General features: G+C 39.0%; 1 protein-coding gene across 7 annotated transcripts in view; it reads left to right on the top strand.

The window, feature by feature from the left end:
- The first annotated feature begins 2,275 nt into the window (after positions 1-2,275).
- Positions 2,276-11,604, top strand: part of LOC135094503 (uncharacterized) — a 13,874-nt gene continuing 4,545 nt past the window's right edge. For 4 of the 7 annotated variants that reach the window (XM_063994651.1, XM_063994654.1, XM_063994655.1 and 1 more), the window contains exons 1-3: positions 2,283-2,404; positions 2,704-3,618; positions 5,308-5,515. In XM_063994651.1, the coding sequence (XP_063850721.1) occupies positions 2,387-2,404; positions 2,704-3,288 (603 nt within the window). In that variant the 5' untranslated portion in view covers positions 2,283-2,386 and the 3' untranslated portion in view covers positions 3,289-3,618; positions 5,308-5,515. Of the gene's footprint in view, positions 2,405-2,703; positions 3,619-5,307; positions 5,608-11,604 lie in introns of all 7 variants that reach the window. The other 3 variants (XR_010263852.1, XM_063994653.1, XM_063994657.1) reach the window with 3 other exon arrangements.

The raw sequence follows: 11,604 nt of genomic DNA, 5'->3' as shown, positions 1-11,604 counted from the left end.
TGTTTCCTCCACTACACACCAAACTGGGTATCATGAAACAGTTTGTTACAGCTCTTGACAAGGAGTCTGCTGCCTTCGAATATCTTCAAGACTTCTTTCCTAAGGTTTCAGAGGCAAAGATGAAAGCTGGTATCCGCATTGGACTACAAGTAATGAAAATTATGGAGTGCTTAGAATTTCTACAGAAACTCACAGAAAAGGAGAAAAAGCTTTTTTTTTTTTTTTTTTATGTAAGAAGGACACTGGCCAAGGTCAACAAAAATCAATAAAAAAAATGCCCACTGAAATGCCAGTCCCGTAAAAGGGTCAAGGCAGTGGTCAAACATTGGTGGATAAGTGTCTTGAAACCTCCCTCTTGAAGGAATTCAAGTCATAGGAAGGTGGAAATACAGAAGCAGGCAGGGAGTTCCAGAGTTTACCAGAGAAAGGGATGAATGATTGACAATACTGGTTAACTCTTGCGTTAGAGAGGTGGACAGAATAGGGATGAGAGAAAGAAGAAAGTCTTGTGCAGTGAGGCCGCGGAAGCAGGGGAGGCATACAGTTAGCATGATCAGAAGAGCAGTTAGCATGAAAATAGCGGTAGAAGACAGCTAGATATGCAACATTGCGGCGGTGAGAGAGAGGCTGAAGACAGTCAGTTAGAGGAGAGGAGTTGATGAGACGAAAAGCTTTTGATTCCACCCTGTCTAGAAGAGCAGTATGAGTGGAACCCCCCCAGACATTTGAAGCATACTCCATACATGGACGGATAAGGCCCTTGTATAGAGTTAGCAGCTGGGGGGGTGAGAAAAACTGGCTGAGACGTCTCAGAACACCTAACTTAATAGAAGCTGTTTTAGCTAGAGATGAGATGTGAAGTTTCCAGTTCAGATTATAAGTAAAGGACAGACACCGAGGATGTTCAGTGTAGAAGAGGGGGACAGTTGAGTGTCATTGAAGAAGAGGGGATAGTTGTCTGGAAGGTTGTGTCGAGTTAATAGATGGAGGAATTGAGTTTTTGAGGCATTGAACAATACCAAGTTTGCTCTGCCCCAATCAAAAATTTTAGAAAGATCAGAAGTCAGGCGTTCTGTGGCTTCCCTGCGTGCTATGTTTACCTCCTGAAGGGTTGGACGTCTATGAAAAGACGTGGAAAAGTGCAGGGTGGTATCATCAACGTAGGAGTGGATAGGACAAGAAGTTTGGTTTAGAAGATCATTAATGAATAATAAGAAGAGAGTTGGTGACAGGACAGAACCCTGAGGAACACCACTGTTAATAGATTTAGGAGAAGAACAGTGACCGTCTACCACAGCAGCAATAGAACGATCAGAAAGGAAACTTGAGATGAAGTTACAGAGAGAAGGATAGAAACCGTAGGAGGGTAGTTTGGAAATCAAAGCTTTGTGCCAGACTCTATCAAAAGCTTTTGATATGTCCAAGACAACAGCAAAAGTTTCACCAAAATCTCTAAAAGAGTGTTTCATTGTTGTAGTACAGGTCTTTCTTGGCAATAACATAGCTGATAACTATATGGAACTGGTTGAAGCTTTAGTGAAAAGATATGGTGAGATGGAATGCAGAATGTCCTTGATGATCCATATCTTAGATGCTCACCTCGACAACTTCAAGGAGAATATGAGAACATATCCAGAGGAACAAGGGGAGCGCTTCCATCAAGATATAATGAACTCTGAAGAGAGATATCAGGGATCCTTCACTGAAAACATGATGGGAGATTACATTTCGGGGCTCATACGTGAGTGATTTGTTGTATTTACGGAAATAAAAAAAAAATAATAATTATCCAGAAAAATAGTTTAAGAAGTTTTAAAATTAATTTTTGTGTCATTTGATTTTTTTTTAAATGGTGAAAATGGTAAAATTTAGTTATTTTGGGTCAAAAAAAAAAATCTTAAAGCTACAAAAGCAAAGTTTGACAGGAATAATGGACATTTTCTATTGTTTTGCAAATAACACTTGCTTGTCAAAGACAAAAATCGTGTTACATAGTGTAATCGCAATAAACTTCTTTACTGTTACGGTTACATTCCCTGTCATTGAGCAAGATTTCAATCTCGCTATCAATATCTCTAATACTGAGCTTTTTTCTCATGTTTGCTGCTCCCCCCCCCATCTCTCTCTCTCTCTCTCTCTCTCTCTCTCTCTCTCTCTCTCTCTCTCTCTCTCTCTCTCTCTCTCTCTCTCTCTCTCTCTCTCTCGCGCGCGCTCCTATTGGGGAAGATATCATAGATTAGATATGATATGGATATTGAAGTAACTGAACACACATTTCGTGGCTTCAGTTTCCTCTCAGACATCAACCGAGCTTGACTGATTGCTGAGCGACACTTCAATTTTTTGTCCTTGACATAGTTTTGAAAACTGTAAGTTGTGATGGAAAATGGACCCCACAGTTTCAGTAAGTTAGCAAGCATTAGACATTTTTATACTTCAATAATCAATGTTTCTATATTTCAATAATCAGTGTATACTTCAATAATAATAATTAATCAGTTAATTATTGAGTTTGCATCAATGATTAAATTTTTGTTTGTTCGATATAATATGAATGTGCACTTCTTACTCATTATTGGCATGCATATTTTCTTTGTCCTGATAATTTAATGATAACGCAAGCTCATGATAAGACATTCTGCAGCTAAATGCGTGATATTTTCACTATGAGTGTGATTGCTTTAGCATTTTTCTTCTTTATAGGATTACGCGCTAGCTACACCGATGATGACAAAATTTGCTTCCCAGTTTGATTTGGAGCCATGGAGTATTGATGATTTCCACATTACAAACCACACCATGGAAGGGCAACTTGTGAATAACGAATGGTTGTTGAGTAATTTTGATCCTTCCCTGTTCGAATACACCTCCAGCGATTTACTGAATCCTAATGATTCTACACAATACGAAACTAATTTGGATTTGCAACAAATGTCAATGAATAGTCAAATGATAAGTCCTCACATTCATGGGACAGACCGTTACACAGGGGAGAACCAGAAAGAAGACGGTTACACAGGGGAGAACCAGAAAGGAAAACGAAAGAAAGAAACAAGCAGTGCTGCGAGGTCAAGGCGTTGGAGGATTCAGCAAAAGGCACAGTTGGTTGAGCTTAGGAAGGAGAATGCATCCCTACAAGAAAAGCTGAGAGAAATGACCCTACAAAGGAATGAAGCACTGATGGAAGCATCGAACCTGAGAGCTCTAGTAATACAGAAAAACGACTGGCTACGAAACGAGAACAATCGCTTGCAGAAACTGGTTTCAACCATGAAATTTATCGAATAAAACTACGTCTAGGCCGGTTCAACGTAGCACACTGTGACTTCCATCGCCTACAGTCGGCAGTGTCTCATTTACTACACAGCTGCTTCGTGTGCACGACTGCCGGCCACTGTTGGCGGCTGTCGTTATGTTTTTATTCACACAATTTTGTTCTTGCACGTTTACATATGAGCCATAATATGTCATGAAATATTCTAAATGGTATAGGCGTGAATTACAGAATGCAAATATAACTATTAACCATTGACGTAACAGTTTTTCCAATTTTTTTCAGTGTGATCCTGTGAAGCAGTTGTCATTGATTAGTAAGATTCCTGCTATCAAGGCAGCAATGTAAGTATATTGAAAACAAAGGAATTCCTGGACACTAATTAGATACAGTTATTCACATTGATATTAGAATATAAGAAAATAAGGGAGGTTATTAGAAGCAGTATGGCTTAAAGTGAAAGTACCTATATATTGACACCTGTGAGCAACATTAGTTGTGTTTCACTCTGGCCATTATCTTCGTTTTCTTGACTTTTAGTTTGGTAGCTTTCAGAACGCCTTCAGATCAAATCAAATCTGACTAAGAGGAATGGGAATTATAGTTTCTCTTTTTTTTTTTATTTATTTATGTATTTATTTATTTATTTATTTATATGTAGAAGGTCAAGGAATAAAAAAGGAGAAAAAATCCCATTGAGGTGCTAGTCCCAAAAGAGATGTTAAGAGAATTATGGAAAATTGAAGGACAAGTGTCTTGAAACCTCCCTCTTGAAAGAGTTCAAGCCATAGGAAGGAGAAAATACAGAAGTAGGCGAAGTGGCAATGAGAAAGAGGCTGAAGACAGTCTGATAGAGGAGAGGAGTTGATAAGACAAAAAGCTTTAGATTCCACCCTCTAAAAAATAGCGGTATGAGTGGAACCCCTTCATATATGTGAAGCATACTTCGTACATAGACGGATAAAGCCCCTGTACAGAGATAACAGCTGGTGGGGGGGGGGGGTAGAAAAAACAGGCGGAGGCGACTCAGAACGCCTTAGTTCATAGAAGCTATTTTAGCTAGAGATGAGATATAAAGTTTCTAGTTTAGATTATAAGTAAAGGACAGACTGAGGATGTTCACTGTAGAAGAGGGGGGCAGTTGAGTGTCATTGAAGAGGGAAGCGTTTTCGAAAAAAGGTTGTGTCGAGTTGACAGATGGAACAATTGAGTTTTTGAAGCACTGAATAATACTAGTTTTGCTCTGTCCCAATCAGAAATTTTAGAGAGATCAAAATTCAGGCGTTCTGTGGCCTCCCTGCATAAACTGTTTACTTCCTGAAGGGTTGGTATCGTACAGGGTGGTATCGACAGAGTAGGAGTGGATAGGACAAGAAGTTTGGTTTAGAAGATCATTGATGAATAATAGGAAGAGAGGACAGAACCCTGCAAAAACTGTTAAAAGATCTAGGAGAAGAACAGTTACCGTCTAATAAAGCAGCAACAGAACGGTTAGAAAGGACACGAGATGAAGTTACAGAGAAGAACAGAATCCGTAGGAGGATAGTGTAGCGAAGGTGAGGTGCTACTTGGCCGCCCGGAAGTTGCTCAAGCGAGAAGTGTAGGCTCCCAACTATGACTCTTGGTCATAGCAGTGTTTAGTCCTTGAAGGGTAACAGTTTCCAGTGTCATAACAGTGTAGCTCTAGTAAAGGAAACTTAGCCTGGGTATTCTCTGTTTATTCTTTTTTTTTTTTTTTTTTTTTTTTTTTTTTTTTTTTTTACAGAAAGACGGGGAAGAGTAAGAGATTGGACAGATAGAAGAAAAGAAAGAAAGTGAAGGAAAGAATTAGAGTAAAAGTTTGTGGGCAGACCACTTTGCTATTCTTATTGTATATATATTGTATTTTATTTTTTTGTGAAGAGGCTGCACTCTTTTATTTTTGTGTGTGTATTAGGCATTTTTATTTCTTTACTATTAATTTTAAGCAAAACCCAGCTAAACCATCATCGTCCCTGTCAAAAAGATTGCTTTATATTTATTCTGTCTTACAGAGGAAGAGTTGAGTTGATACGGGGCCCTGTTCTACCTCTCACCGCTGCCAGATGACCGCTAACAGAGCTGGGATACACCACCCCTTGCCGGGGGAGGGGGCCGGCCACGGGAAGCCTCCTTGCTTCTCACTACCGAGCTCAACGGCTCCCACGACCCGGCAACTCAGGGCGCAGTGCAAAGGAAGAACGACCCTATTATCCCCATACCGTAAGTGTTCTTATGTGTTTTTTTGTGTGTTGATTTTAATGTTTTGTTTTTCTTTTCAGGTGTCCGTACTACTGATGTTGGTTTTGCTACAGGTAAGTGTGGTAATCGTATCTACAGGTAAGTGTGTTTCGAATTAATAGTATTTTGGGTTTGGAGTGGCGTCATAGCGACTTAGGCTACTAGGGAAATTTCTGTTTATTTAGCAAAAACATGAACAATATATACAAAAATTACTTAACATAACAAACGACACACACAAAATTATAGAAAAAAGAGAGTGTATGTGTGTGTGTATGTCTGTGTGAAGAAAAGAGTAATAAGATGTATTGAGAAGATGTGTAACACATGTGTCAAAGAGCGTGCACAGAATGTGTACAAGTAAGAAATATGTATAAAGAGAGGAAAGAAGAGATGAAAGACAAAAGCCTGTGCAGTAGAGAGAGTGAAAACGGAAGGGTGAAAATACTACAGAAAACGGAGTGCTAGGAGCGGTGACTTGTGTCCCGCTACAATAGTATGTAAATCAAATCTTTGTGCCAAACTCTATCAAAAGCATTTGATATGTCCAAGGCAACAGCAAAAGTTTCACCAAAATCCATAAAAGATGATGACCCAGACTCAGTAAGGAAAGCCAGATCACCAGTAGAGCGCCCTCAACGAAAACCATACTGGCGATCACAAATAAAATGACAGACGTCTAAGAATCTTTCTGTTGAGGATTGATTCAAAAACTTTAGAGAGGCAGGAAATTAAAGTAATAGGACGGCAATTTGAGGGATTAGAGAGGTCACCCGTTTCACAAACAGGCTGAATGTAGAATGTAGTTTCCAGCAAGAAGGAATAATAAATATTGATGGACAAAAAGTCTCCGTGTAAGCACGAAGTCTGTTTCCTGAGAACAAATGGAGGAGTCACATTAGGTCCTTAAGCCCCTCGAGGGGCTAAGGCCAGCCAGTGAGTGCATGAAAAATATCATTGCGAAGGATCTTAATAAATGACATCAAATAGTTGCAGTGTGGAAACAGGAGCAATCACTGAATCATCCAAGGTAGACGCAAAAAGTTGAATGAACACTTCAGCTTTGCATGTAGATGAGATGACAGTGGTGCCATCATTTTGAAATAAAGAAGAAGTCAAGTTATTTGGAGGTACTTATGGCGAGTAACCAGAAGATACGAGATGAGTTAGATGTAGAAAACTTTTATTTTTTTTATCTATTTTTTTTTTTTTTATTGATGGAAGAGTTTTTGGCTAGCTGGAGGACAGAATTGGCATGATTCCAGCCAAAAAGTGTATGAGAAGTGGGCCACTACTATCATCTATAGCGCGAGAACAGCCTGCATTAAACCAAAGTTTAGACGGTTTAGGTAGAGAGAAAGAGCGAGACACTATCACCTCTGTTATACGCTCAACACAAAGAGGCGGGTCTCTGACATGGAAGCGGTGTTCATTCCAAGGAACAATCGGAATAAACCTCCTCAGATTCCCCCAGTTAGCAGAGGCAAAACCCTAGAGACATCTCTTTGAAGGATTCCGAGGAAGAACTGGAGTGATAGGACAAGATACAGATATGAGATTGTGATTGGAGGATCATATCGGAGAAGACAGTGATAGGATAAACAGAAGGATTAGAGATTAGGAAAGGCTAGAATGTTGGGCGTATCGCGAAGACGGTCAGGAATACGAGTAGGCTGTTGCACTATTTGCATTAGGTCGTGAAGGATAGCAAAGTTAAAGGCTAGTTCACCAGGTTGGTCAGTGAAGAGGGAGGAATGCCAAAGCTGGTGGTGAACATTGAAGTGTCCAAGAAGTGATATCTTTTCGAAAGAGAAGTGTTAAAATGTGCTTCACTTTGGAAGTTGAACAAAGATTATTATTATTATTATTATTATTATTATTATTATTATTATTATTATTATTATTATTATTCCTAGTTAGAAGAGTTTGGTGAAAGGTATACAACACGGATAAATTTAGTTTGAGAGTGACTCCTCAGTCGAAGCCAGATGGTAGAAAATTCAGAAGATTCAAGAGTGATTGCATGAGAACAACTTAGGGCGCTGCGCACACAGACACAGTGTCTATCTTTTAATTGAAAATGAGGATAGAAAAAGTAGGAGGGAACAGAGAAGGGACTGCTGACAATTGCCTCGGACATATATGTTTCAGTGACGAAAAGAAGAGGTTAAGTAGAGGAGAGGTGTAAATTAGATCAAAGGCCGTGAGTATTACCGTAGTTAATAATGAAAAAGTTGATGGGGGTGCCAAGACACTTAGGATCGACAAAAGAAGGACATTTGTCGTTCGCTCACTAGATGGGGACGACGAGGTTAGTGTAGTCGTCATAGTGAAATTGTGAATTTCTGAAGGAATATTGTGCATGTATTGGTGCATATAGAGCTGAGTGAAAGAATAAAGTTATCTTTATGGGGCAAGGAAACTTTCAGTGAAATCACAGCTGGGTCACTGATAAATTCACAGCACCCTCTGATCCAGTGCTTGAGACCTCACTGGGAGTAATTATTGTTTCGGCAGTGTCTACTGACTCTACTAGTGTAGAGGACCATACAACTCCTCTACACTATGTGAAAAGTTAATATACGTCTATAGCATTATTTTTCTATTAGATAAAGCATGTGCAACGGTTTATGTTTTAACATAAATCCTTGGATTGACTCGACCTAAACCTTCCAAACCTTGGTTTAACACAGCTTGTTCTCGTGATATATATGATAGAAAGGTAGCCCACAAAAGGTACTTAGGCCTTCCATCAGTTCTCAAACAATCCAAAAACACTATTAAATAGAAAGTGTCACAACCTTTCAATATCTAACTCCCCTCGTGATTTCTGGCACTTAGCCAAAAACATCTCCAATAACTTTGCTTCTTCATCTTTCCTTCCTTTATTTGATGATAGCACTGCCATTTCATTTATTTCTAAAGCTGAACTCTTCGCTCAGACCCTTGGAAAAAAAAACTACCTTGGATGATTTAGGGCTTGTTCGTCACTCTCATCCACCCTCTGACTACTTCATGCTACCCCTTAAGATTCTTCACAGTGATGTTTTCCATGCCCTCGCTGGCCTAAATCCTCGGAAGGCTTATGGACCTGAACATTGAACCTGCTTGAACCTTGCCTAGTTAAACTCTTCCAACGCTATCTATCAAGATCTACCCTTCTTTCTTACAGAAAGTTTGTCTACATTCAACCTGTTCCCAAGAAGAAGATAAGACTACCGTCTTATTGCTTTAATTTCCTGCCTCTCTAAATTTTTTTTTTTTTCCATCTACAACAAAAAGATTCTTAAACATTTATTACTTCATAACCTTCAATCTGATCGCCAGTATGGATTCCGTCAAGGCCGCTTTACTGGTAATCTGGCTTTCTTTACCGAGTCTTGATCATCCTCTTTTAGAGGTTTTGTTGAAATTTTTGCTGTTGCCTTAGACATATCAAAAGCTTTTGATAGAGTCTGGCACAAAGCTTTACTTTCCAAACTACCCGCCTATGGCCTCTATCCTTCTCTATCTTCATCTCGTTTTCTTGCTGACCGTCCTATTGCTGCTGTGGCAGACGGTCAGTGTTCTCCTAAATCTATTAACCGTGGTGTTTCTCAGGGTTCTATCCTTTCTCACGGTTCTATTCATCAATGATCTTCTAAACCCAGTTTCTTGTCCTATCCACTCCTACGCTGATGATACCACCCTGTACTTTTCCACATCTTTTCATCTCATCTCTAGCTAAAAGAGCTTCTATGAAGTTAGGTGTTCTGAGACGTCTCCGCCAGTTTTTCTCAATTCCCCCCTCCGTTGCTAACTCTGCATAAGGCACTTATCCGTCCATGTATGTAGTATGCTTCACATGTAATGTTTGTGGGGGGGGTTACGTTCATATTGCTCTTTTAGACAGGGTGGAATCAAAAGTTTTTCGTCTCATCAACTCTTCTCTAAGACTGTCTTCAGTCTCTTTTTTCTTTGCTGCAATGTGTCATCTCTTGCCATCTTTTACCGATAATTTCATGCTAACTGTTCTGATATTGCAGTCTGTATGCCTCCCCTCCTCCCGCGGCTTCGCTGCACAAGAATTTCTTCTTTCTCTCATCCCTATTCTGTCCACCTCTCTAATGCAAGAGTTAACCAGTATTCCCAGTCATTTATCCCTTTTTCTGTTAAACTCTGGAACTTCCTTCCTGTTTCAGTATTTCCCCTTTCTTATGACTTGAACTCTTTCAAGAAAGAGGTTTTATAATACTTCTTTATTTCTTTTTCAAGAAAGAGGTTTTATAATACTTCTTTATTTCTTTTTCAAGAAAGAGGTTTTATAATACTTCTTTATTTCTTTTTCAAGAAAGAGGTTTTATAATACTTCTTTATTTCTTGACGAACGCTTTTGACTCTGTTGGGGGACCGTCACATCAGTGGGCTTTTTTTTTATTTATTATAATTTTGTTGCCCTTGGACGGTGCCCCTCCTACACACACACACACACACACACACACACAAAAAAAAAAAAAAAAAAAAAAAAAAATATATATATATATATATATATATATATATATATATATATATATATATATATATATATATATATATATATATATATATATATATATATATATATATATATATATATATATATATATTGATATATATTGATATATATTGACCGTTTCTTCCGGAGTTTGTTGGTAATGGAGGCCGATGGTTGAACGTTGCGCTCCGTGGGTTGGTGTCAACAGGTCTTTTGCTTAACGATCTTGTGATAACGGTTTTGCCTGCATGACCACAGCAAACGAAAGGTAAATTCATGCCTTAGACAGCCATCTAAGCAAAATTTGCTGCAGGTGGAACACAGTCAGTAGAAATATAGGGAAAGCTGCAAGAACATACAAACCAATAACGACATACCATTCTTATCTACGAATGCATTACATTTTCTGTTAGGGATTGACTTGGCACTGAAAATTTGATAACCAGATGTATTCCATCCATCCACTGATCTATTTGTGAATGAATTTTAATTTTAATTTCATCAAACGTGGAGACGCGAACTCTAGTCCTTCTGGGCTTATTTTTGCCTAAGAACCCTTACAACGTAACTTTTGTTGATTTTTTTCTTATAATTTAAGTACTTCTGACAAAACATTAATATTAAAAAAAAAATTTGTAATTCACGATTACGTTTATTTTTGGTCTTCAAAACATTTTTTTTTTTTTTCTCAGATAACCGCAGATCATTCAAGATGTTTCTGGCTTGTTGCCAGAAGTCGCGTGGGGAGTTAGATCTTGAAAGATGCTGTCACTTTCTATTAATGAAGTAGTTTTTGGCTAGTTGGAGGACAGACTTGGCATGGTTCCGGACAGAAATATAAAGTGCTGGAGATTCTGGTGATAGAAGGCTCAAGTACCTTTTGTGAGCCACCTCTCAATCATGAATAGCACGAGAACAGGGTGTGTTAAACCAAGGTCTGGAAGGTTTAGGTCGAGAAAAAGAGTGAGTAATGTACGCCTCCATGCCAGCCACTATCACCTTTGTTATGCGCTCGGTACATATAGATGGGTCTCTGACAGGGAAGCAGTAGTCATTCCAAGGAAAATCAGCAAAATACCTTCTCAGGTCCACCAAACTAGCAGAGGCAAAACGCCAGAGGCATCTCCACTTAGGGGATCCTGAGGAGAGATTGGAGCCATAGGACAAGATACAGATATGAAATTGTGATCGGAGGAGCCCATCGGAGAAGAGAGGGTAACAGTATTAGCTGAAGGATTAGAGGTTAGGAACAGGTCAAAAATGTTGTGCTTATCTACAAGACGGTCAGGAATACTAGTAGGGTGTTGCACCAACTGTTTTATGTGGTGGAGTATAGCAAAGTTGAAAGATAGTTCACCAGGATGGTCAGTGAAGGGAGACGAAAGTCAAAGCTGGTGGTAAACATTGAAGTCTCCAAGAATGGAGATCTCTGCAAAAGGAAAGAGAGTCAGAATGTGCTCTATTTTGGAAGTTAAGTAGTCAAAGAATTTCTTATAGTCAAAGGAGTTAGGTGAGAGGTAGAGAGCACAGTTAAATTTAATTTGAGACTGATTCTGAA

The sequence above is a fragment of the Scylla paramamosain genome, chromosome 45, assembly GCF_035594125.1.
Source record: "Scylla paramamosain isolate STU-SP2022 chromosome 45, ASM3559412v1, whole genome shotgun sequence".
Classification (NCBI taxonomy): domain Eukaryota; kingdom Metazoa; phylum Arthropoda; class Malacostraca; order Decapoda; family Portunidae; genus Scylla; species Scylla paramamosain.
Note: the sequence above shows the minus strand (reverse complement) of the source record. Positions and strands in the feature narration are given on the sequence as shown.